Genomic DNA, 27,748 nt, shown 5'->3' with positions numbered 1-27,748 from the left:
ACCGGCAACAACTGCCGCAAACGCAATTTAAATTCGGCTTCACACTGGTTACTTACAGTGACTTTGACTTGTAGTAAATGAATGCACCCAAATTAAATGATTAGTGAGCGCTCGATTCTTGAGAACGAGGAGTCTTTTACCTGGTTGTCTGATAAACTTTAGCACATACAACACAGCCGTTGACTTAACCGCTGTCAAGCGCCAAAAAAAATGGTAAGCTGTTTCATGACAAACTTGCCAGTTTTGACGTTATTTTGTATATGATTGAGAAACACAAAGATCTCCCACCGGTTCTCGGATATGTTCGCTATTGGCAGATTGGTGCAAGTGTTTATTGCAGTTACGTGTTTCAGATTGCACTGACTGTAATGGCTACATTTACCTCCCTTCTTGAAGGCGACTAATATCGTTCGTAAGTCAATTAGAGTTAAGTGAATTGTTACTGTTGCGCTCGCTGTTGACTGGTGTGATGTACAATCGGTGTCTTGTCAAATGGTAATGGTAATATTGTTTAGAAGTTTGACACGCTGTATAATCCCGCTTTGTTTTCGCGTTTTAAGTGGAAACTCCAATCTGAACTGTGCATGCTCAAGAGAGGACAAAACGTTTTCTCCCGGGTTAGGTTTAAATCATTAATAAATGTGTCTGACCTATAGGAAATGTGTTCAGTTACACGTAGCTATCTATTTTCCAGCATAAACATTATAATCAATCTTACTTTGCCCCCTTTTAGCTATGTCCAGTAATACGTAGGTCATGACACATTGTCGAACTGTTGTAAAAAAATGCTTCTTAACGGAATGGAAATCAAATTAATGGGTGCGACAAAACTGTCTTGACCTTCATATGGCCATTTTTGTACATAATACAGCCGTCCACCTTTTTATATAGAGTTGCATTGTAGCGGCATTTCTGTCATATATAGGGATTTTCCCATTTAATATAAGAATACAAATATAACTGCATTAGCTCCGGCAATGCGGAACATTACCTTGCAATCCGGCGACCTAATTTCCAAGCGAAATAAAACAAATTCAGACACAACACTTGGAGGCAGTAGGGTACCACGTCACATACACAAGTATTTAAAGATGCGGCTAAACGTTATTTTTTCAGATCCGCTGCTTTCGGTACTACTCCTGTGCTATCAAATGGTTAAAATAACTGCGCACAATCTGCCACGGGCAACCTTAGGAACATCGTGTCAGATCACTATGCAAGTACAAAATAACAAGATCCATTTAATTCATTGTTTGGTCACTTCATTGTATCTTTAGTTACCATGGTAATCCATGTTATTTCATCATTTTTGCGTGTTATGTGAATCAGGCACGGGGCGCATCATATAGTTGCTTCTATCTAGAAGTTTGACGTGAAGTTTATAGACTGAGTGAACAGTAGAGCAGAATTTGAACATATGCGCGAGTCAGGCCAAATAAGTGTGACAGCACCCACAGAAGGTGAGAGGCAGATAGATCTGTAATTAAGTAAACAAAAAAAGGTACGCCTGCACATGCCAGTATTTAAAAATAAATTTTAAATCGCAGTAGAGCTTTTCTGTCCAATTTGAAACATTTAACCCAGCCCCCTTCGGATTGGGTTCATTGACATACGGAAAGAAAACAGCAATTGCTGGAGAAATTCATCAGGTCTGACAGCACCTGCAGAGAGAAGTTCCGAGGAAGGATCATTGCACTCGAAACCTTAACTCTGCTTTCTCTCCACTGGTGCTGTCAGACCTGCTGAATTCCTCCAGCAATTGCTGTTTTTCTTTCACATTTCCAACACCCGCAATTCTTGGTTATATTTCATTGAGATACTGCCGACAATACAATATCTGGGAGGGCGTTGATTAATCAGAATATTGTAATCCTGTTGTTACCATGCCCTTTGGCTGGCTTTGATTGTGTATGTGTGGAGAGAGGCGCAAAAATGGAACATGCTGATGAAACTCAGCACCTGCAGAGTTAAAAGTGTAGAGTCTGGGATCACAGTTGTTCCGTACACTATTTATTTCGTTAGTGTAGATTTATTAGAAGTGGGAGGGCGAGGAGAATATGCAGGGTCAAAAAGAAGCATGAACAGAAAGGGAAAACTGAGTGGGTCTGGTAGCATCTATGAAGGAAAAAAACAAGAATTAACGTTATGGGTGCAGTGACCCTTCCTCGGAACTGCAGGAATACGTAGGGTACACGGGCGATGCTGCAGCAAGGGAACGTGGGGGAGGCGCGGAGCGAAGGCGCGTTTGAATTTCCCGCCGGCCGGCCGGCCGAGAGCGCGGGGCCTGTCGGGAGAGGCCGCGCGCTGGATGGTGGGTCTCGGTTGCTGCGCCTTCTCCGGTGGCGGCGGCGGAGTGACCGGGACCGAAGGCGAGCAGCGGCGTCGCACTCGAAGCTTTCCTCATGTTTTTGGGACGCCAAGTAAGTTGTGACCGATTCCTTGGGACTCGGTTTAGTTTGAAATGTGAGATGGGGAGGGGGGGAAGTCTGTAGGCCGCTTTCCTCCTTTGTCTGACTGGGAAGGAGGAGATACCGTCTCCGTCCTTCACCGAACTCCGCTCAGAGAACCGACTTCACTCGGGTTCCTCACTTCACCGGACGAGGATTATTCTTTCTCCCCTTTTCCCCCTTCCTTCTCCCGAACCGGCTTCGCTTCTATCCCCACCCCCCCGCAACGTTTTTTTTAAGAAAAAGCGGAGTCGCCGGTCTTGGTGGAGGGGTCGGTGATTGACGGTGGCGCCGACCAATCGGACACGGCGCCGGCTGCGATGGCCGGTGTTGCCCGGCCAATGAGCGAGCGACGATGGGAGTAGGGCGGGACCCTGGTCCCGCCAGCCAGCAAGTTTGGTCGGTCGCGAGTGTGGTTGTTCTGCTCTCAGTGGTTCCTGAATGTGTTGGTCAAGGAAGAGGTGCCTGTCCTATTCTTAAACATATATATATATATATATATACATACATACACACAGTGCTGGGATACCGCAGTGAGTGAGCCGAACCAGGCAAGGTGAAAATTCTTGACAGACATGCCTCGGGGGGGGTCATTTAGTTTCTTTTCTTTAACTGCATGGCACTAAGACCCTTCGTGTCCGACCCGGTCATCGACCCTCCATCTATTCACTCCAATTTTCCAACACCTGGCCCGTAGATGGACCGCATTGTGTGTCCGTGCCCCGCCGCAAACTCCTCCGGATCTCCGAGTCTCTCATTGTTCATCAACACGCGGTGAGGTTCCAACAAGGGGCTTCATTTGGACCTCAAATCCCTCTTTTCGAGTTCATATTACTACTTACACTGAAGCAACACTTTTGTTGAAAACATGTACCTACAACAATTTAATTTTAATGTAGTCAAAGGGAATATTTTACGAGATTGATTTTTAGAAAATCTCTCCCTAAAAAGAAATTATCTTGATTTTCTTTTACCCTTTTGACATTTTTCGGTGACTTGACCTCGCAAGAAATGTTGTAACCCGTCCCGGCAGTAGCACTGACCGCATCGGGCTTTCTCAAATAGGCACCATTTTACCTTTTTGATTGTGAAAAGTAGTTAGACTGGTTTCCTATGCATGCCCCTCACCCCCACCATCAACTCCACCCACCCTCATAAGTAAAATTAAAGCCTTCAGACAGTGAGTAATATTTCCAGGACCATATAACGTCAACCACTCGGCTTGCTCACAGGAGGCGACGTGGCTCATTTTCATGTGACTCGTAGATTTTTCTCTCGCTCTCTAACAAAAGTTGCGGGTTATTATCCTGTGACGCTAATGCCGGGTTTGAGTGGCCACTCCAGGCAGCGATTCGGATGTCATGTTCCACAGCCATGTGGCAGTAGCCTGCTTTGAAATATGCAAATTGGTTAAGTGTAGGATTTTGGAGTTCGAAAGCGTTGTTATGATCAGAAGTAGCGGCCCCATGTTGGCCCTGGCTGGTGTTCGCGGAATCATTGGCGACTTTCTTTGCGTTCAATTCGCGGAATTATAATCGAGTTGAGATCACCCTGTGCCATTGCGTTTTATCTCCTTTCAAAAGAAATTTTGTTGCGTTAGTCAATCATGTGATAAATTTCCCTCCCGGGGATTTTTTTTTTTCTGTGCTGAAGGGTAATTCTTTTCAGAAAATTACTTTCCATCTCTGGATATTTCCAAGTGAGTATTCTTGTTTGAGTTAACTGTCAATTCCTATGAATCTCCATACTAAACGTCAGTGTTCAGCGCGGGGAAAGCGTGGACAGTATTCAGCTATTCAGTGAAGCATTGGATTATGAAACGGATCAGTGGGGTTTCAAGGTTGATCTGATTTGATTTTAGTTCTAGAAGTGGAGGTTTTATACCACGGATTCATGTATAATTTACAGGGTAGTGGGCAAAGGGATCACGGTGTGTTGATGTGCATTCCCCTGTTGTGTTTCTGCAACCAGTGTACGTGTGTGCCGGTGGCGATGGATTGGCGTGAGCGTGGAAAAATGTACTGGGAGTATCGTGTTCGAAGTTTGCAGCCTTCACTCAGATGTTGAATGAATATTTGGATTTTGTTTTTTGTGAAATTTGTAGGCGGATACAGAAGAAAGTCAGCACATTGGCTGGCAGTCCTGTTTCTCAAACTCCAAAGTTAAAGTTCTGACGTTAGTACACCAAATATTGCATACACGATATCAATAAGCCAGGTGCAGTGATGTGAAAGGAAATTCCATTTTGTAATCATATTGTGTTTCTCCGCCTTAAAAGTGACAGAAGTGAACGCCTCTGCAGATAATGGTTTAAAATTACGGAAATATTTGATGCAACAGGGGGCTTTCTTTCCAGTAAATTTCGTTTAGTGTAGATCATGCGACAAAATTAAAATAGCTAAAGTAGGAAATGCGAGGCAAAAAAAAAAAACAATTTTGTAACTCGTGACAGGGCACACCATTGCACTGCTAAAAATCTTTGACAAAGTGGAATGGGGAAGAGGTGGAGAAGGAAAATGGGATTTAATAGGTTACCATATTTCCCAAAATTCTCTGTCAGATGTACAAGTTGTGTATTATATAAAGTTATGTTAAAGTGAATATTTGCAGTGGCAGTTAATGTGTTACTTTAAAAAAACCTTCTAAATGACCCGAGTATGAGGAAGGTATGAACAAAATAAATAATACTGGGCAGGCTCATTTAAAGCATACACAAGACCTTAATAAAGTCACCAATGAATGATGGTTTGGAATGTTGTCATTCTTTGTCTGCCAAATTGTAACAGTATATCGTCAATGAAAAAGGAGGCATGTGAGTTATTAAATAACTTTTAAAAGAATGAAATTTAAAGCCCGTTATTAAAAATGAAAGGATATTATGCTAGTTTGTTGTTGTTAAGTCTAAGTGGATGTTTTTATTGTTCTGTTGAGTTGTGAGGAGCATTTTCGTTATTGGAAATTTTTCTCTCTTCCCTCTCCAAAAAATGCTTTTAAACTCCCAACCATGATTATAATGATTGAAATGATAATGCTTCTAATGCTGGAAATTTGAAACAAAAACACAAAATGCTGGAACTACTCAACTGTTCAGGTGGCATACGTGGAGAAAGAAACAGTTAATATTTATGATAAATGCAAGGTCAGTCAGAACCATTAACTCTGTTTCTCTCCCCCCCCCATAGGTACAGCCCACATTGAGCATTTCTAGCATTTTCCATGATTATAATAATCTGTCTTAGTGCTATTTTGAAATAATGATCCTGACCAAATGCAACTGAAGCATTATAACAATGGGGTCTATCTGTTATTGTTGAGAATTCATTAGTGCTAATGGTGGTGTTGTGTCCAGTTTCTCTCCCACATGCAGCACTGGCAGGCTTGGCTAATTGCACGAAGCTAAAATATGTGTGACAAGGCCTAATAATTATACAGTTTTAAATAATTTTAGAACAACCTTTTTAAACTAATCTTTTTGGGTTAATTTTGTTTGGATTGGAGGAACATAAGCAGGAATGCCACTGGCACTTTTCCTATACTTGGACAGTTACTTTTTTTTTCCCAACTTTGATCCTTTTTGAGTAGAATAAATGTGGGACCCTTCAAACGTATCAATTTTCAGTACAGTTCTACTATTTATGTTAAATGTTGAGCATTGTTAGAATTCTGAATTAATTTGAATCTGATGTCCTCTGTCTTATACTTCCATCTTTGGCTCAGAAGATGAGCAAGTAATTCCTCTCCTGCTAAAGTTCTACAGTATTACTAAATAAGCAGTACCTAGGTTTAGAGCTCTTGGTTACACTACCTTCCCTTTGTAGCAAGCATCTCCAATCGTATGACAGAGATTGGGAGTTCCATATCTGCGGATCAGAGTTTTAAATCTCCCTAGCCTACTGTATTAGGTTAACTGTGATGCACATCTGCCATTCAGATAATATTTTTAATGGAAATGAGCAATTATTTTTATATTTTTGCAGTTTGCTTCACTGAAGTAGTGTTGAGCTTATGGAAGAAATTGGTTTCTAATTTGTTTTGATATGTGCCAAAAATGAAAAGTAACTAAGAGGGGAATAAGATTTGCTAATTTGAAGAAGACCCTTCAACGTAAAGTTTACTCTGGGAAGGAAACTGTCTGGTGTGAAGTTTTATAGATTAATGTGATTGCTTCCCATATACTCCTACCAGCATGTTGCTCAGAACAAATATGTTTTACATTCTTGTCACAATAACAGATGGGTGCATATCTTGTCAATCAGTGGGCAGAATCATGCAGGTGAATGAACACTTCTTCTCTTCGAGTGATGTGCACATCACGAATAAACAGCCAGCATTTATTGCCCTTGAGAAGGTGACGGTGATACACTTTCTTGAACAAAAAGTCGGTGTAGTGTCACTACACCCACGAAGCTGTTAGCAGGTGGTGTTCCAGAATTTTGACTCCGATAACTGTGATTTAACTGTGATTATGGTTCTGAGACAGGATAGTATATGTCTTAAAGGGGAACTTGTAGATGGTAGTGTTCTCTAGCACTTACTGCCCTTGTTCTTATTCGTAGTTGAAAAGTTCATGGTAACACCGAAACTTTTTGCATTCCAACATATTCTAATGAAGTTGAGGAGATTTGTTAGAATGTTTTTGGTATTGACAGAATGAGCGTGACATTGGCAATATTATTGGTTAAACTTTGGTGTTGTGCCCATAGAGCAAACTCCAACTCCATCATGTTTTCCTTGTGTTAGTTTCATTAAATTTTCATGGCATTCTATGTAACATTGTGATTTAAATATATTCATAAAGTTCCTTTTTTTAAAACCCCTGAAACCTCATTAAAATCCATACAAGATGTTTTGGTGTGTAACAGTTCATTAAATTTGATATGATGGGTGCATTCGTGGATAGAGTTTGAGAGAGCTCATTCTAGATCTAATTTTCGCTTCAGAAATGAAATGCAAATAATATACATCTTTACTTATCCTTTTCTAAGAATCATCTGTTCTGTCAAGTACTAAATCCAGACTGGGAGATTTGGGCAATTTGAATGCCTACCATGCTTAATATTTAACCCACAGGAGTTGAAAGATTTATTTTGTGCTCAGTTGAGTTTATTCCATTGAGATCATATACCTGATAATGGTGGTGGAGCAGGGTTGGGGGGAGCAGGGAAGGAAGACGTTGAAGGGCAGGCTTAATCTAAATATCAGTGTCATAACTGTAGAATGGCTAGCATTACTTTATCCATTAATGTGTATGATGTGCAAAAAACACATCTGGAGTTTAGACGTTTTGTAGTTCATTTAAATTATCCAAAAATAACTGTTATAATGTTCAAATTAAACATCCTTACTTGTAAATTCTAATTAAAATGGATTTTAAAAATATTATTTTAGTCTTGCGCAGTGAGTATGCATCTATGCAACAAATGAAATCAGTATTGTGTCCAGATCTTCAAGGCAATCATCTTGAAACTCATAAGCAGCAATTAAATAGCAAACCTCCCTGAAATAGCACCACTTTTGTTTTTTGCTTCACCACACAAGTGTTTTTCTTAAGACTTCCTGTTGTCTCCAAACAGTCAGTAGTGAATGTACAGAGCCAGTGCTGTAAACATCTAGAAGCATATAGATAAATACAATATTATCTTTGATTACTGAATAGACATCCTGGAGAATGGCTGTACGTGTACTTTCTATTTATGTGGTGATTTTTTAAAATTTCACTTCATATTGTAAACATTTTCACACTGTATGTTTCATTGAAAATAATTCCATTTTAATGTACCTAATTTACTAATGATCCAAGGGCATTCTGTTCAACTCAGTTTCTGCTCTAAGCGTCTGTGTAATAAATATTGATGTGGAAGTAAATTATTTATATGCAAGTTAGTTGTAAAGCTTATGAATAACATATTGGTGCACATATTACCCTAATCTGTTAGAAATTGGAATTAAATACCTTAAATTCCAAAAATTAACAAAATCATCAAATGTCATATGATCACTCTATATACTGTAACTTTAAAACTTTTAAAATTAGTTTTCTTTTTCTTGTAATTTAATAAACCTCCTAATCTTAAAGTTTGTAATTCAGTGCCCAGTCTTTAAATAAAAGTGGCAATTGTACTCTGATTTGTACCACATCGTTGACATTCCAAGAAAATTGCTGTCAAAATTTGGACCACTGGGTCGTATAGCCAGAAAAACAGGGGAGAGGCACGCCCCACAGGAAAGTATGTAGAAGATTAGCACCCATATGCTGTGCAGTCTCAACAAAACACTGCCAATATATCACAATTGTTTACTTCTTCCTCAAAAAACATGCATTCTACGAGCAAAAAACATACTCTGCTCCTTAGAGTCATAGTCATACAGCACATTTATTGTTTTAATACAAAAGTCTTTGGATCATTGACTTAATGTTTCTTTTTCTTTTTCTTTCGTAGGTTGTCCAAATATAAAATGGATGATAGCTTTGATTGTGACTGCGGTGAGCTTGAGCCACCTGATCATTAATGGAAGTCATCTTTTAGGGTTAGAAAGCTGCCACAAGTTCATTTCTTGTCCAGGCTATAGTTAAAAGGAAAGAAAAAAAGTGCTCATCAGCACTGTAGAATGACGCTGCTCAGGACCAGTCTTACACTGAATGTATCTGCACTATGAGGAGGATGTCAATAGAGGTTTATAACACATATATATGTATTGTCACACGCCTTGTTAAATGTTAGCCTGTTTACAGCAGTAGTTTGGATGCATCTGTCTGTCGAAGTTCATTCCGTTGCAATCAAACTTTAGTTTCATTTTTAATGTCTGCAGGGATGCCCTTTTTTGAATTAGAAGCCTAACATTTACTGACCTAGGTCAGACGAGAATTTCTATTCTTCAAGTTGTTCATTCTTGAAAGGAGGGATTCAACTGGGAACAGAGCTGAACTTGTTCAGATAGGGTAGATGGCCCATACATTTCAAAGAGAAAATATCTTGAAGTTACGAAAAGGTTAAAGTTGGCTTGCTCTCTGTTGTGGAAGCTGATTTTTCATTAGTTTAGTTTTGACATAGGATTGCCCATCTGATAGGAGAGGAAAGCTTGAGGGTTATCAACATGGCAGAAAAGTTTGGAAGTTTAATGAACATTCATGGTTTTGATTTGGGTGCTCGGTATATGGACTTGAAGCCACTTGGGTATGGTGGCAATGGCCTGGTTTTCTCTGCTGTGGACAATGACTGTGACAAGCGAGTGGCTGTCAAGAAAATTGTCCTGAGTGACCCACAGAGTGTCAAACACGCCTTGCGGGAGATCAAAATCATCCGACGACTTGACAATGATAACATAGTGAAGGTGTTTGAGATTTTGGGTCCAAGTGGGATACCGATCTCTGATGATGTGGGTGCGATCACAGAACTGAATGCAGTATACATTGTTCAAGAGTACATGGAGACCGATCTAGCGAAGCTGTTGGAACAGGGTCCATTCTCAGAAGAGCATGCTAGGCTCTTCATGTACCAGCTGCTTCGTGGGCTAAAATACATCCATTCAGCTAATGTTCTGCACAGAGATCTCAAACCGGCTAACCTCTTCATTAACACTGAGGATTTGGTGCTGAAAATAGGGGATTTTGGTCTGGCACGCATCATGGATCCCCATTACTCTCACAAAGTAAGTTTTAATTTATTTCCCATGAACAAATAAGGTAGTCATGCTGTTAGTGTTGACTGTTATTGTTCAAATTTTTTGAGATAACATTTAGCAAGGGCATTATATGGCATGAGTAGGAATGAGTAGCGTGCCACTTGTTTATGAGGAACATATGCTGGCATTTTCTGATAAGAATTTCATGTAGTTTAAAGACTAATTGAGTGACCTCAATTGCATAGCTATATACCAATAATAATTGTAATTCTTGTACTATTTTAGTGCAACAAAACTGTTTTAAAGTAGTGAGCTCTTGAATAGAGGATTTTTTAAAAAACGTCATGCTGCAGAGGTATTGGAGAGTTGTATTGGTCCTGTAGGAAGTACAATATTGTAAATTACAGTCATCAACCTGTCATCAAATATTGTTACATACATTATAACTAATATATAGTGTTTTTGGTTTAGCTTGGACTGGTATACAACTTTTGACAAGGAAATGGCAATTTCAGAGTTAAAACATCCATTTCAATACCCTACGTCATGAATAACCCTTGTCATTGCATCAACTACCTGCAGAAAGATCTGCCTCATGCCTAATATATGATATGAGAGCTTTTTTTTATCGTTTGTGTAACTTCTATATTGTAAGCAAATAAAATGTCTTTATATAATTTTACTGTTTGCTAATATATTAAGTCCCGAATTGCTATGATCAAACATTACCTTTTTCTTGACCTAGGAGTATAAAGCTCTTTCTTTCTCTGCCCATAACAGTGCTTTCCCATAACCCAAAAGTTTGGAAGCTGTAGTCAATGGAGAAGATTAGACTTTTGCTTTTCAAACTAGTTATTCTTATAGCTTTTACATAAAACAATAGTTACTGGACATTTGTAGTAGAATTTGAATTGGTACTTCAAGCTGCCAATCAGATTATTCTAAATCTTAGAAAACAAAATATGCCTATTCTAAAATCTGTTCACATGATATTGAAATTTTGACTTAAGTGAAAGATGATTGCAGTCTACGTAGCTAAATAATGCAAGTTATACTGATATGCAGTTTATTCTTGAAATATTTCAAACTTGTTTAATTGGCCACTATTTTTTGGAGTTTGCTGAAGTCAATGGGTTGTTATTATCTAAGCAAATTTGAGGTATTCTTTCAAAACCCAAGTTCATAGCTTCTCTGGTCAAGGAATTGCAGAATCCTGACATTCTTACTGCCCTATTGACCGATTCACACGCGAACTACAGATGTATGATGTTTTTGAGATTTACGTTTTCCGCTGCTGATTTGATTCTAGAGTGTAGTGCATGGATTACATTCTGGCGTAGTTTCATAACGGCAGCAATAGTGTGCATTGAGATCAGTGACCTCACTGGTATCCCATTTTGTAGTCCCTTTGGAAATTAAGGCACCAGAATGTTGACATTTATCACAAGGTTAGCATCTGTTCCATGAGTGCTGATTAAATGTCTGGAAGCTTCTTTTCATGCATATGCCAGGGAGCAGCATATCCCGACAGTTGATACTATGTAAATATAAACCATCTTGATGGGCATAAAATTTTTGACTGTATTGTTTCTTTTCAGCTATAAAGGACAGATTTCAGGGTAACTTAGAATGAAACAACACAAGATCCGATTTGTCAGATTATTTGTCAGATACATGGATAGAGCAGGGTCAGGAATGGTTGTTGCAGGTTCCGGGGTTTAGATGTTTCAGTAAGATCAGGGAAGGTGGTAAAAGAGGGGGAGGTGTGGCATTGTTAGTCAAGGACAGTATTACAGTGGCAGAAAGGACGTTTGATGACAACTCGTCTACTGAGGTAGTATGGGCTGAGGTTAGAAACAGGAAAGGAGAGGTCACCCTGTTGGGAGTTTTCTATAGGCCTCCGAAAAGTTCCAGAGATGTAGAGGAAAGGATTGCAAAGATGATTCTGGATAGGAGCGAAAGTAACAGGGTAATTGTTATGGGGAACTTTAACTTTCCAAATATTGACTGGAAACGCTATAGTTCGAGTACTTTAGATGGGTCAGTTTTTGTCCAATGTGTGCAGGAGGGTTTCCTGACACAGTATGTAGGTAGGCCAACAAGAGGCAAGGCCACATCGGATTTGGTACTGGGTAATGAACCAGGCCAGGTGTTAGATTTGGAGGTAGGTGAGCACTTTGGTGATAGTGACCACAATTCGGTTACGTTTACTTTAGCGATGGAAAGGGATAGGTATATACCGCAGGGCAAGAGTTACAGCTGGGGGAAAGGCAATTATGAGGCGATTAGGCAAGATTTAGGATGCATAGGATGGAGAAGGAAAGTGCAGGGGCTGGACACAATTGAAATGTGGAGCTTGTTCAAGGAACAGCTACTGCGTGTCCTTGATAAGTATGTACCCGACAGGCAGGGAGGAAGTGGTAGAGTGAGGGAACCGTGGTTTACTAAAGAAGTTGAATCTCTTGTCAAGAGGAAGAAGGAGGCTTATGTAAAGATGAGGCGTGAAGGCTCAGTTAGGGCTCTTGAGAGTTACAAGTTAGCCAGGAAGGACCTAAAGACAGAGCTAAGAAGAGCCAGGAGGGGACATGAGAAGTCTTTAGCAGGTAGGATCAAGGAAAACCCTAAAGCTTTCTATAGGTATGTCAGGAATAAAAGAATGACTAGAGTAAGATTAGGGCCAGTAAAGGACAATAGTGGGAAGTTGTGCGTGGAGACCGAAGAGATAGGAGAGGCGCTAAACAAATATTTTTTGTCAGTATTCACACAGGAAAAAGACAATGTAGTCGAGGAGAATACTGAGATACAGGCTATTAGACTAGACGGGATTGAGGTTCATAAGGAGGAGGTGTTAGCAATTCTGGAAAGTGTGAAAATAGATGAGTCCCCTGGGCCAGATGGGATTTATCCTAGGATTCTCTGGGAAGCTAGAGAGGAGATTGCAGAGCCTTTGGCTTTGATCGTTATGTCGTCATTATCTACAGGAATAGTGCCAGAAGACTGGAGAATAGCAAATGTTGTCCCCTTGTTCAAGAAGGGGAGTAGAGACAACCCTGGTAATTATAGACCAGTGAGCCTTACTTCGGTTGTGGGTAAAAAGTGTTGGAAAGGATTATAAGAGATAGGATTTATAATCATCTAGAAAGGAATAATTTGATTAGGGATAGTCAACACGGTTTTGTGAAGGGTAGGTCGTGCCTCACAAACCTTGAGTTCTTTGAGAAGGTGACCAAACAGGTGGATGAGGGTAAAGCGGTTGATGTGGTGTATATGGATTTCAGTAAAGCGTTTGATAAGGTTCCCCACGGTAGGCTATTGCAGAAAATACGGAGGCATGGGATTGAGGGTGATTTGGCGGTTTGGATCAGAAATTGGCTAGCTGTAAGAAGACAGAGGGTGGTGGTTGATGGGAAATGTTCATCCTGGAGTTCATTTACTAGTGGTGTACTGCAAGGATCTGTTTTGGGCCACTGCTGTTTGTCATTTTTATAAATGACCTGGATGAGGGCGTAGAAGGATGGGTTAGTAAATTTGCGGATGACAGTAAAGTCGGTGGAGTTGTGAATAGTGCGGAAGGATGTTGCAGGTTACAGAGGGACATAGATAAGCTGCAGAGCTGGGCTGAGAGGTGGCAAATGGAGTTTAATGCGGAAAAGTGTGAGGTGATTCACTTCGGAAGGAGTAGTGGGCTAATGGTAAGATTCTTGGTAGTGTGGATGAGCAGAGAGATCTCGGTGTCCATGTGCATAGATCCCTGAAAGTTGCCACCCGGGTTGATAGGGTTGTTAAGAAGGCGTACAGTGTGTTAGGTTTTATTGGTAGAGGGATTGAGTTTCGGAGCCATGAGGTCATGTCGCAGCTGTACAAAACTCTGGTGCGGCCGCACTTGGAGTATTGCGTACAGTTCTGGTCACCGCATTATAGGAAGGATGTGGAAGCATTGGAAAGGGTGCAGAGGAGATTTACCAGGATGTTGCCTGGTATGGAGGGAAGGTCTTATGAGGAAAGGCTGAGGGACTTGAGGCTGTTTTCGTTAGAGAGAAGGTTAAGAGGTGACTTAATAGAGACATACAAGATGATCAGAGGATTAGATAGGGTGGACAGTGAGAGCCTTTTTCCTCGGATGGTGATGGCTAGCACGAGGGGACATAGCTTTAAATTGAGGGGTGATAGATATAGGACAGATGTCAGAGGTAGGTTCTTTACTCGGAGAGTAGTAAGGGCGTGGAATGCCCTGCCTGCAAAAGTAGTAGACTTGCCAACTTTAAGGGCATTTAAATGGTCATTGGATAAATATATGGATGATAATGGAATAGTGTAGGTTAGATGGGCTTCAGATTGGTTTCACAGGTCGGCGCAACATCGAGGGCCGAAGGGCATGTACTGCGCTGTAATGTTCTATGTTCTATATCTGCGCGTGATAATGGTAAATCTATTCTACAAGTCACACTTCCCCTCTCTTCCCCATGGCATCCATTTTACCCCTTTTAATTTATTTATCTCGTTCTGTTTGGAAAGCTACTGGGCATTGTTGGGCACTGCATGCAGATTGCAAAAATTATGTTTTTTAAAAGTTGCCTCACGTTGCCTCTTGTTCTTTCGTTAGTTGCTTTCAGTTCATATTCTTTAGGTACTGACTCCTTATTCTATCAAAATCCTTCATGATTTTGAACGTCTTTATCTAATCTTCTACTAGTCTTCTCTGCTAAAAGGAGGGCAGCCCTTCTTTGCAGCCTTTCCATATGACTTGAGCCCCTTATCCATGGTAAATTGCTTCTGCATCTTTTCTAAAGCCATGACATCCTTTGTAAATTCTGTCTAGAAATGAATACAGAGCTGAGGTCTATCTATCCAAATGTCTCTTAAATATTGTAATTGTACCTGCATCCAACACTTTGTCTGGCAGTTCATTCCACACGCGCCCTATATGTTCTTGATTTAAAATTTGTGTCTTGATCTATTTTACCATCACCGAAGATTTGTGTGCATACACCATCAGATTGCTTTATTCCAAATACCTGCTTAAAGCCATACCATTTAATTCATTATTTCCTCTACATTTTCCTGCTAAAAATAATTACCTCATTTCTTTGTTAATTTTATCTGCCATGTGTCTGACCATTTCACTCGACTGTGCTCTGTTAACATCTGCTTAGTACATTTCCCAATTATTATCTGCAAACTTAAAAGCCTGCCCTGTACACCCAGATAAATATATCTCAAAATGTGAAAGTGGTATCAATGCTGAACCTTGGGGAATAGCACAGTATACACCCTGCTCCAAGCCCCTCTTCACCACCAAATCTGTTTTTTTAAAAAAAAAAATCTGTTCATCGCTTTTTGCTTTCTATGCCATAGCCAGTTTTTCAGCCGTGCTGTGACTGCCTCTTCAATGCCTTGGGCTTTATTATGTGGTACTTCTAACAAGTCCATATACACAACATTAAGTACTCTACCCATAACTATGTTCTATTGTTGCATCAAAAAATGTAAATCTAGATCTTCCTTTAATAATTGCATGCTAACTTTAATTTGCTGCCCATAGTTTTCCAAATGGCAACTTAATTTTTTCCAGTGTTAGTACCTAACTGACATTAGGTTGCTTGCAGTTGCCACGTTTGTTTTCTGTCAGTTTTTTTTTAATCAAAGGTGTTGCACCTGCAATTCTTCTGTTTCTACTACTGTTGCTTTATCGAAGGCGAATTGAAATATTCTGACCAGAGACTCCAACAATTCCAAACTTTACTTCCTTCAGTAATCTAGCATGCTTCTGATCTGGATCACATGACTGTTTACTTTTAGTCCACCCAACCCTTTCGGGGAAAAAAAGTACTCAATCTGTTTTTATCCTGAGCATTGTCTTTTTCTCTCTATTGTTAAAGTCTTAGATGATTACTTTCTTGGTGTTTGATATTGACCAAGATAGTGTTGGTTACTGACCCTAACAAATAGAATATTCTCAGAATGAGCAATTAGGCTGAGTAGCATAAACCTATTTCATGTGATGTGAGCATGATGGCTATGCGAAGATAACATAATGTATATGGGATAGATTATTTTTAATTGAAAATAGACAAATCTGTAACAATCTTTATGAAGCACTCAAATGTGACTTGTTTTCATAATGTAAAATTTGAATGTGTTTCACACATGAGCATCATTGTGCTTAAGGAGCACCTTTTTGCTTTTTTTCTGTTCAAATGTGTGCCAAGTCAGTCAGTCAGTCAATTCTTAAATTTAAAAATAATCTTCATTTGGCATTTCTTCCAAAAACTGTCCGCCAGATTTCTAGGCTTATGTACTTGGAGACATTTTCAATATTGGGAATATCTTTCTGGAGGGATTGAGTGCAAAACTCTTGTTTGGGCCAGGCACACGCCTGAACCAACTGTTAGCTTAAAGTTTTTTAAAAAAGTCTGTTGGGTGGTGTGTATGTTTTGTTATATGTCAGTGCTCTCACCAAATTTTGAGTCTGTGGAAAGATTACTGAATATAATCAGTACAGTAAACAATAATTTGCTATCTAAGGAGCCAAGTTTTAATTGAATGAATGATAAATAGCATTGCACCAAATATCCTGGAAGTCTAAGTGTTCTGTAATGAGGGAAATATGCACCTTGACATAATCAATCTATCTGTCAGGGGTTTTGCAGTGAAATAAATACCATATATATTTGTGCAAATGTTGAGTTTCCAAGACAGTTTTTAGCTAAAAAATAAGGGATTGATTTATATATGAACAGCAGTTTTAAGGAGCTAAAGTCCATTTGCTCCCAACATCTTGCCATTGCAGAGGGGGCAGTATGGAGACTATTTTCTCCAACCTCGCCTTCAAAAAATAGCATTAAACACAAAATGTGAGCTGTCGTAAACTGTTTGGCCCTTGAGCTAAATCCGCCATTCATTATGTTCGTGGCTGACTATTCAGCTCAATAGCCTGTTCCCACTTTTCCTCCATTTCCTTTGATCTCTTTAGCCTTAAGTGCTATATCCAACTCCTTCAAATTATACAATGTTTCGGCTTCAACTGCTTTCTGTGGTAGCAAATTCTACAGGCTCAACAGCCTAGAAATTTTTTCTGAAGAACGGTCTAGGCCCGAAACGTCAGCCTTCCTGCTCCTATGATGCTGCTGTGTTCATCCAGCTCTACGCCTTGTTAGCCTAGAAAGTTGGTAGCTTTGACATCACATGTTAATGTGTGTACACGAGAAACTGAACAACCACCTTCATTGGTGTGCTGTTCTATTTCTTTTTGACCTAGGTGAGTCAGCAGTGAGTGGGTGGCACCTACAGAGATTGGAATTTTGGGGTAAAAGCCTAGAAGTCATGTTGTGCACAAGATCAACCTTTGCTCTATATATGGGATACCGGTATTAATTTGTAATGGAGCAAACTGCATAAAAATTGTTCCTATTGCTCAGTATGTAAACATAACTTAGCGTTTTGAATTGAGAAAAGGAAAATGCTAGTTGTTTTCAAATTCTGAAGTAGTGCTGCAAAAACTAATTCCATAAATGTTTAGCATCACACATGTGAAGCTTCAGTGATGTGGACAATGACCTTAGTACTTCTTCATTTGGTTTAATTTTAGACTGAGTTTTGCAGCTTGGTTGTAACTGGTTTTGAGTTACTTGCTTTGTCAAAGTTGTTTTAAAATAGTTTATTTTCCTCTGTAGGTCAGGGTTTAAATTCTTGTCCATTCTGACTACCACAAGGTTTGGAACTACAATTATTAGACACAGACAAAACCCACTTGGGATGTTTTTCAGTTAGGGCAATGCCTGCTCCTAAATTTGGAGCCCTTTCCAACTTTTCAGTTCATTTTTTCATAACATGTTGCCTTGTTCAATTTCCCATAAATATAATGTGACTTTTTGGAATTTCTAACTTTCCATTTTTAAAAAAAAAAAATCCTGTTTCTACAATTGAAAATCAGATTAAGTCTTGCTGATTTTAGTTGAATAGGTAGCCTCTGATCTGTTTTAAATTTTATAATTTGCAACTATCTTTTCTATAAACAAAGTGATCTTTCTTTTACCTATTATTTTCCTTGCAAATGAAGATTTATGTTTGCATTTTTTTAATATTTTATTGATCTTGTTCTTAAGAATGAGCAATTGGGAAGGGGTGGCAACAACTACTGGGTAACACTCATCTCTGGTATTCGCTCGAATTTAAATACCTCACCAGGTTTATTTAAACTCGGGTGCCTTCCCCATCTTCAAGATAAGTTCTGTACAACAAAATGAATATTTGGGAGCATCCTTGTAATTGTAAAGGATTACACAATTTTTCACATAAATGATTCCTCAACCCAAAGGTAGTATATTGGGTCTATAAGTTAATACTTGGCATTAACCTCTTGAATTTTAAAACACTTTCAGTTTGCCACCAAATTCAATAAAACGTTATTTCTGTTGAGGCTTATTTTGTTTTCAAGATTTTTTCGAGCTAGAACTATCAAATAGTAAAAGGAGATGCATCACAGGGCCTGGAGAAAAAAATGTCTGGTCTTCTTTACAACATATACACACACGTTATAACCTGACTGACACATACTTTTCTAACATTTGCTATTATTCCTGTATTTTTATTATCTACTAGAATATAGCATTTCTTGAGATTGAGTAAATTAAGGTCCAATTAAACATAAACTTACTGATTTACTAATGCCCTCAAACACTGAAAACTGCTTTGAACCAGAGAATACATTAAAAATGGAATGTAAAGTTTGAAGTGACACGAGTATTGCTTGTCAAAGCCAGCATTCACTTTATACATTAGATTTGTTTGATTTATTATTCCACAGATCAGTTTTTCTTAAATGTTTTTATAAATATGCAGCTTTTGCAAGAAGTGGTATTTGTGTGGTGATGATAATTTGAGACAAATTACATGCTCAGCTGGTGACAAAATATTAAACCTGTGGGTTTTTTTTGATCTACACAAATCCAAGCCTATTCACATTAGGTAGTTCTGGCGCCCAGGAACTATGTTGGTTTCTCCTTAATCAGGCTTTGCATGTGGAGAAGTTAATTTTTTTTTTCATTTTGGTTTATGGTATTGTGAACTCAACTTGATGGAATAATTTCAAGGCCTCTGTAATTTTCCAATCAGAAGTGGGAGATGATTTTGACAGTGTAGCCTTGCAGTGAGTACATGTTGATAGGTTGTCAAGTGTATAAGTGCATCTTTGAAATCGCATCAATAAGAATAAAGAATGTAGAACTTTCTATATTCCAAGTACTTTTCATCAGATAATTGACTGGCACAAATAATGAGATATTTATTTTAAACATGATTTTCATGATTTTCCAAACCAGTTCTTTGCAGGCATGCCCATGTAAAGCTAGCCAATATTAACATGTTTGGTCATTTTGGGCTGAGTTTAAAATCGTTCTTTTCTTGCTATTTAGCCTAACATGTTATTTGATACAAATGGATATAGGTGGTTTTCCTATTTTGAATCAGAAGCTTTAATAGTCTATTTCCCAGTTGATTGTATTTATATTCTTTTCATATGCCCATTACTTTGCTCTGGAATGCATTCATAAGGTAGAATCATCAGTGCTTTTAGTTTCTTTCATTCATTGTAAGTCTGTCTGATTTTATTTAATTTGATTTCTTAGCTCTAGTATTTCAACTTGTCACGAGGAAGGCACATGTAGTTTTACTATTAATGAAGTAGCTTCTTTGTTGGAGTAGAAGATTTTATATTCCTAAACTTGGTAGTATGCTTTTACCTTGTGACAAGCCATTTTGGTTGCAGTGTTATTTGTTTAATTTTAAACCTAGAGACCCCAATTGGGGTTTGTAGTTTTCATATTCATTTGGCTGATGCGCTCATTGGTGGCATGTTCCATACTTGTGTAAATGCTTATGTAACCAAATGTGTACCATTAAAATAATTTCAATCACTAGTTGTCTTTTAAAAAAAAACCAGTGTTTTATTACCGTGCAAATTGCCTAACAGTAATTGCTAACTAGTTCCTAACTTTTTCTTCCACCAGTTTGCTACATAGGAGTTCAGTCTCATGGGCAGTGCTTAATAGTCCCTTCCATGAGCAAACATTTGCTCATTGGAGCCTTGCTATCAAGTGAAGAGATCACTGAGTCTGATTTCAGCCCTTAACTGCTAGTGGTCACAATGAGGGATGGTGGATAGCAATCTAGAGTGGGAAACATGCAATTTTTGTTTACATCTGCCTAATCCAGGGACAAGGGCACTTGTCTGTGCAATGTTCCTATGGCTGAGATCAGTTAAGAGCACAGATGAGAAGATCTGGCTCTCAATTTCTAGGATAACCTCATTGAGCCATTGATTGAGTGTACTTTGATTTTAATATTTTAATAAGTTCCTCAACTGAATTTTTGAAAAAATGGAATTGCCAACTTTCAATTAGTTCCTGAAGATTCCAGTAACTAATTGGTACCCAATATATAGTCAAAATAAGTTGGGCATTTCTTGGCATATTGCTACTTTAGGGTTAGTAATTATGTATTGTGACTATTTAAATGTGCACTTGAATATAAATTTCTCAGTAAATGTTGATAATGCACAGATTTTCCATGTGGCTAATTTTTTTCCTAAACATTCCACGTACAAGGGTCCCTTTGTTTTCTCCAGACCTCTCTCCCTCCCCTTCCTGAAGGCAGCAGTTTGTGCCAGGACATGGTTCCACAAGCAGTGGCCCTCCAGTAGCTCTGAAATGGCCATTCTTCATGTGTGAACCTGATGGTGAGTGCTCATTCTGCTATTCACAGCCCAGCCCTGCCTTTTCTCATTTGACGTATGTTCACTTGAAGCAGGAATTGCTGATCTGATTAGCTGAGCGTTTTCAGAAATTTTTGTTTTTGTCTAAATACCACTGTGTGCAGCCTTTTATCCTCCTTATGTAGACCTTTCTAAACTTGGAGTAATAGCTGTTCCAATGAGTAGAGCCATTCGGCTATGTTTGTGCCAAAACCAGAACACCCCCAGTATTTGTGGTTAATATTGGCTGGAGGCATAGTCGCAGCTGTGTACTAGCCGGGAGAGCATTGATGCAGGAATGCTGAGTGCTAAAGCCAGAAAGTCTCTCTTTGATTCTCCAATTATGGTCAGTTTTTGATCTCTGCTGTAAGACATAAAAGTTTTAGAATCCTGTAGGTCTTGGACATGGCGTACCTTAGTTCACTTGGTACTTTATTAGGAAAGACTAGTGGAGGTCAGGAAGCAGGCCACCCACAAGTTTTTCTTTCAGGTGTCCCTGCAGTTTTGTCGGAGAGGGAGATGTTATGTTCTGGAAGTGTATAGATTATGTATTTGCAGTTACGGTAGAATAATGGATGCTGGGTGATTGGGATTCAGAAGTGAGTAAGTCCAGCTTTTTGCTAATTAAATAATTGTTTTAACTTTCATTTACAAAAGTGCCAAAGAAAATTTTGTACAGTTGCATAAATAAATTACACACAGGCAAATAGCTGTAAGCTTGCTTTTTCAACGCAATACCTCCTCCGGTATCATCTTACATTTGTTTCTAAAAGCTTCATAATCACCTGGGTATGATTTTTCAGTTTGTGGGATCTTTGGTGAAGCGCATAAACCTGTTCTAGGGATAGCTGAAAAGTTAGTCTTTATAGTTACTGACCAAAGCAGGAGGGATAATTGTCCTTCTCAAGAGCTCAACCTTGAGGATTATTGCCTCATTCTAGATACAGTACTAACAGGTGGATTGTTAAACAGCCAAATATTGCTAGATCCTTTAGCCCTACAGCTTGGAAGCAAATGCACGTTAGTAGAAAAAGGTAAATGAAGTGAATTCAAAGAGAATGATGTGAAGGATGCATTGTAATATAGATTTAATATGAATAATAGAAAACTTAATTAAAATACACTTAATTTTGATGACTTGCATTCAAAACTTCCGTTATGGCCTATTTTAAATTGCAGCTGGGATGTGTGAATATGTTCTCTAGGTGTCCACTAGTTGATTATAAGCAATTTCTATTGAAGAATTAACTGTCTCCTGGTAATAAGAGAAAATTGTGTAAAATCTTGAATAGGGTGGAACCATAATTATGCTTTAATTTTTTCTTTTCACAACTGACTACCTTTCAATTTGTGTAATATTTTGAACTGAATATTAAACGTTTTTCAGTTGTGTCAGAATAGTGTCCAGAATGAATTTTCTGGTCACTTGCATTTTGACTGAGTGTAGCAAGTGTTTACACACACAAACAAGCAAAACTTGAATTTTATATAGTTCAAGTAATGAAAGAACAGTGTATACTATATTTATTGGATTGGATAGCATTTTTTTCATATCGTAGCGTCTCTGGAAGAGAATCTCACAGCACTGATCTGGTCATTCATGACAGTGGAGTAAATAAAGGCTCATAATGCTTGCTGACAATTTACACTTTTTAAATATTTGTGATAGACCGATAATGTAAGCATATTCCCAACAAGTTTGATCAAGTGAATCAGTGGTTTCTCTTGTAAAACATGAGCAGTTTCCAAAAAGTCAACTTCCAGATTGCCGCATGTCTTAACTAACGTTTTACAGGAGTGGATAATAAAGAAGATCTGTAAACCAGCCAAATGCATTTAAGTGGTGCATGTACACATTGTTTTTCTGTTTTGGAATATAAATGACTTGATGTACAACGGTTCTTTAGAGGGAAAAAAAATATGACTTCTTTTCTAGGGCTATCTGTCTGAAGGACTGGTTACTAAGTGGTACAGATCTCCACGTCTTCTCCTTTCTCCCAACAACTACACCAAAGCCATTGACATGTGGGCTGCTGGCTGCATCTTTGCTGAAATGCTGACTGGGAAAACACTTTTTGCAGGTCAGTGTTGCTGAATTACTGAGATGGTTATTGCCCAGTATTTTAGATGGCACGAAACAGCTTTGCTTTGAAGTAAGCAATTACTTTTCTAAATGCTCATGTTAGTGATTTAAGCATTTCTACTGTGTATTATGTAATACTTCACTTGTACAGCTGAGATATTTCATACTGTAAAATTTAATGGAATGATTCAAAGCTATTTGACTCTTAAGTATGTAATTCCTTTTTTCTTGATTCCTACACTTGTGGAACTGATGTTCTGGTGAGCTTGTTAATGGATTATTCCTTCAAATATTCAAGGTTTTCTTTTAAAATCTTTGTTTAGGTGCTCATGAGCTGGAGCAAATGCAGTTGATTCTTAATTCCATCCCTGTAATCCATGAAGAAGACCTTCAGGAGTTATTGGGTGTGATTCCAGTTTATATACAAAATGACATGACAGAACCCCACAATCCGTTGCCACAGCTACTCCCTGGTGTATGTGCTGAAGGTACTTAATAATCTGTAACTTTTCATCTTAACTTTGAATTCGTTCAAAGAGAATACAGATTTATTTCAGTTGTTTGTTGAGTTGATTACATCAGTACAAAATAAATTGTCTTCTAAATTGCATTATATAAATGACCTGGAAAGATACCGTAACAATCCATCAGCTTGTTTCCTAATTTTGGATGCACTGTGTGCCCAAAACAGAAGGGAGGGGAAACCTGAAGGGAAAACCAGGATCTTGCTTTTTAACATTCATTTCGAATTAGATTGGTGAAGTTCAGGAAGAGATGGTCTTCCTGCTATCACTAGTGTTGGAAATTATTGGATGTTCCAATTATTTGTTAGTGTTCAGACAGGAGATTAATAGGATAAATATATTTGCAGAGTTGGAGCGCAAGGAAAAGTTGAAAGGCTTCTATAAAAATCTATTTTTCTTTTAAAACTTAGCATTGGATTTTTTGGAACAAATTTTGACCTTCAATCCAATGGACAGACTGACAGCGGCTGAAGCGTTGGCCCATCCGTACATGAGTATTTATTCCTTCCCTTTGGATGAACCCACATCTACCCACCCCTTTCACATTGAGGATGAAGTTGATGAGATTTTGCTAATGGATGAAAGTCACAGCCATATTTACAACTGGGACAGGTAATTAATTCATTTCTAATACATTATTTATCTTGTGTTTGGTAAAATATTGTCCTAAGGTTTTGTTTTGATAAACGCATCCAATAATTAGATTGAAAATGGGTTACTTTTAGATATAACCAAAACAAGTAGCTTTATTGTCTTTGGCTTTGTTTTATTTTAGAGGATTATTTAGTTTGGGTATACTGGTGTTTCTCTGCAACGTTTGAAAATAATGCCCCTTTTTAAGATTAAGAACATAATGTAAGAGGTAAGGAGCTGGCATAGATCATTTAACTGCTTGAACCTTTTCTGCCATTCAGTAAAGATGTGGTTGTTCTGATTACAGCCTTAACTTGAATTTCTTGTCTCCCTCCTAACCCTTGACTCGTTTGTGAATCAAGAAGCTGTCTTAACTTAGCCTTGATTATATTCAATGACCTAGCTTCCACGGCTTGCTGGGGAATAAACGCCAAAGATTAGCAATATACTTGCTTTATGGCAAGGAATCAAACATCTTTGAAGTTTTTGTTTCTTCCATGGAGGTTTAGTGCTTACTAGATATGTACTGTTTCCTAAGATGGCATAAAGATTCTCCCTGTATTTCATCGTGGAAACATTATTGCCCTGGCTTGCTGCCCAAATAGAATAAATTACATTTTTAAAAAGTGATCCACCAGTGCTAAATCTTGAATTGCTACTTCCATGTTTAACAGAATTGAGACTTCCTAATTTTAGTAGGTATCCAAGAAAGGATAAAAACCAAAAGAACTGCGTATGCTGTAAATCAGGAGCAAAAACAAAGTTGCTGGAAAAGCTCAGCAGATCTGGCAGCATCTGTGAGAGAAAATACAGAGTTAACGTTTTGGGTCCAGTGACCCTTCCTGAACAGTTCAGTCACCAGACCCGAAACGTTAACTCTGTTTTTTCCTTCACAGATGCTGCCAGACCTGCTGAGCTTTTCCAGCAACCTTGTTTTTAATCCAAGAAAGGATCATTTGTCCCTTTTATCCAGAGAGAGTTAGATCCAAAGATGAAGTTATGAGTTTCCAACTTATGTCTTTGCATATGTGATTTTAAAAAAAACTATGCAATGTGTATTAATGTAAGTTAAAGTGGTCTGTGGTGTTTCAACTTTGGAATCATTCTAAGGTGTTGAAATTATACCTGATGTCCTGAATATCCATTGCTTAAATTGTTTATTCCAGATACCAAGAAAGTGAATTGTCAGACCATGACTGGCCTTTGCACAGTAACTTTGAGGCAGATGATGTTCAACGAGATCCACGAGCAATGTCTGACATGACTGAAGAAGATGAGGTACAAGTGGACCCTCGCAAGTATTTAGATGGAGAACGTGAAAAGTATTTGGAGGATCCTGCATTTGACTTGAACTTTTCCACTGAACATTCTTGGCCACATTCAGATCACCATGAAAACAAATACTGTGATCTAGAATGTGGCCACACCTGTAATTATAAAGTGGGGTCACCATCCTACTTGGATAACTTGGTGTGGAGGGAGAGTGAAGTGAATCATTACTATGAGCCCAAACTTATTATAGACCTATCTAACTGGAAAGAGCAGAGCAGAGATAAGCCAGATAAAAAAGGCAAGTCAAAGTGTGAAAAGAATGGACTGGTGAAAGCACAGTTAGCTTTGGTGGAGGCAACACACCAGATTGCTGAGAAGGGCAAAGAGAAGATTCGGGGGTTTGACTTTGATTCTTTCATGGCAAGCACCATCAAGCTTAGTTTGCAGCCTGAGACTTGTGATATAGATAAGCTGAATGACTTGAACAGTTCAGTATCCAAATTGGACCTGAAAAGTTCAATGTCAAATTGCAAGTCCGTCAGTCAGGAGAAGGAGGAGAAAGGAATGGCCAATTTGGCTCAACTGGAATATCGAAGTCAGAATCCATGGGATTGCCAATTTGCAATTGATGGAAGCGATGGTGAAGAGGAAGGTTTTCTAATTCACCTAGATGAAGATGTTTGTTGGGACAACAGGAAGGATGAGCAGCTAGAAAAAAGTACATTCACTAGTTATTTAGACAAGTTATTCAACAAAAAAGATGATGTAGAAATCGCAGAATCTGAGCCGGCAAGTGACAGGAAACTGGGGGAAAGAATTAGTGATGAGTGTGCGAAAGAGGTGAGCAGGAATGGGGAGATCCCATTCAGCAAGCAGTTGGAGTCCATTGGTATTCCCCAGTTTGACAATCCTGTCAGTTCACCACTGAAATCTAAAGCGATTCAGACCACTTTAGCACCTGCCGCTGCAAAACTGTCTCCTCAGATTCCTCATAAGACCTATAGTAGCATCTTGAAACATTTGAACTGAATAGAACACTCAGCAGACATTTGTTTTGTATACTTTACTATGTGCATTTGTCTTGTTTTCTTAATTCTGGAATCTTATTTTTGTAAGTTCAAACTGTGCTCCTTTTGGTTTGAATGGTTTACCATTTTTACACGTCAAATTATTTTGACATTGCATTTTAATTTTTTGTAAACTTATGTCATTTGCACACGGTTTAAAATATGTACATTAAGACAAAAAAGACTAATGCAGAAAATTGTGACTATGAAACAGTGGTGTGAAAATGCACTAGGCCAAGTGGACATATTTTATTGGTGAAATTAAAAAAAACCACCAAGCACCGTCTACTTGTTTTGCAAATGGAATTGTTTCCATTTTGGCAAATACATGGTTGAAATATATTTGCATGAGATTTTTAAAAATTCATTTGAAATCAAATTAAAAGTGTTTAAGTCCAAGCAGTAAAGTGCGTTTGTTTCTCCCCGGCAGTACATTAGACATTTTCTGATAGCTTAAATGTTTCTTAAACATGTGATGCCAGCAAAACCAGCAAATGAATGCAGAACATGGTACGCATGTGTTATCTACCTCAAGGTAACGGCAATGAGTGGCTGACCTTGAGCCACCTTCAGTGCTTCACAGCATGGACGTGAACTTAGCCAGCATCACTGTACTAGCAGTTGTTCCCTGTTTGAAAAGCTGTCAGTACTTGTAACTTTCTGGTATGCATTTTCCATAGTAAAGTGTTCAGATACATTATTTATTTTAGCAGATGTAAGATTTTTTCTGTATTTATTTTAATTTTATAGTTTCATTGTGACTTTAAAATGAATTTTGGGGCATTTTGAAGCTAACTTCATGTTTGGCACTATAGTTAATTGTGTACAATGAAAATCACCTTGTCCTAATGCTTTTCCCATTTTCTTGTCTTTAGAATTGGCTTGTTTTGAAAAGAGCATTCACTATATATAGGAATTGGTACATTTTAGTGATGCTTAACTTCCCATTAAATAAACCTTCGAACAATTTAGAATTCATTTCAAAGCTGATTTTGGAAATGCTCCAAGATGTCTTAAATTCTATGTTTAATTTGTTTAAAATTTAAGATTAGAAATCTCTGCATGGAAATAACTGAGTTGCAAACATTTCTGTAAAAATTAAAAATATAGACAACAGTAAGATGAATGTTGAATTTTCATCTTTATTTTTATTGTACATTTTTATTAAATTTGTAATTTCTCAAGCCAGCATGATTTCCATAGGTTCAGAATATAGCATGTAGAATTATTTCTGGAAATTTATTTGCATTTACCAATTTAGATACTAAGTTTCTGTATTATTGGTTCTCATCCTCTTCCCTCCCCCAAAAAATCCAAAAAGGAACAAATAAACATAACCCAAACCTAAA

The 27,748-nt window shown here is 38.3% G+C and overlaps 1 protein-coding gene across 3 annotated transcripts; it reads left to right on the top strand.

Moving 5' to 3' along the window:
• mapk6 (mitogen-activated protein kinase 6) lies at positions 1–27,748 on the top strand. 3 transcript variants are annotated; one of them, XM_048615890.1, is made up of 6 exons: positions 1–213; positions 8,888–10,097; positions 22,757–22,901; positions 23,227–23,391; positions 23,838–24,039; positions 25,227–27,748. In XM_048615890.1, exons 2-6 carry the CDS (start codon positions 9,543–9,545, stop codon positions 26,359–26,361), a joined length of 2,202 nt encoding a protein of 733 aa, XP_048471847.1. In that variant the 5' UTR covers positions 1–213; positions 8,888–9,542; the 3' UTR covers positions 26,362–27,748. The 3 variants fall into 3 exon arrangements, with proteins under 3 accessions (XP_048471847.1, XP_048471845.1, XP_048471846.1); XM_048615888.1 differs by lacking the exon at positions 1–213 and adding an exon at positions 2,289–2,420; XM_048615889.1 differs by lacking the exon at positions 1–213 and adding an exon at positions 2,828–2,908.

This window comes from Rhincodon typus, chromosome 33 (assembly GCF_021869965.1).
Source record: "Rhincodon typus isolate 14 chromosome 33, sRhiTyp1.1, whole genome shotgun sequence".
In the NCBI taxonomy this organism is placed as follows: Eukaryota; Metazoa; Chordata; class Chondrichthyes; order Orectolobiformes; family Rhincodontidae; genus Rhincodon; species Rhincodon typus.
The sequence above is the reverse complement of the archived record's forward strand: the minus strand, read 5'-3'. Positions and strand labels throughout refer to the sequence as shown.

Coding starts and splice junctions, on each gene's coding strand:
- mapk6 (XM_048615890.1), top strand. CDS start 9,543: ATGGCAGAAAAGTTTGGAAGTTTAATGAACATTCATGGTTTTGATTTG. Junction 10,098..22,756: donor ATCCCCATTACTCTCACAAA/GTAAGTTTTAAT, acceptor CTTCTTTTCTAG/GGCTATCTGTCTGAAGGACT. Junction 24,040..25,226: donor CATATTTACAACTGGGACAG/GTAATTAATTCA, acceptor TGTTTATTCCAG/ATACCAAGAAAGTGAATTGT.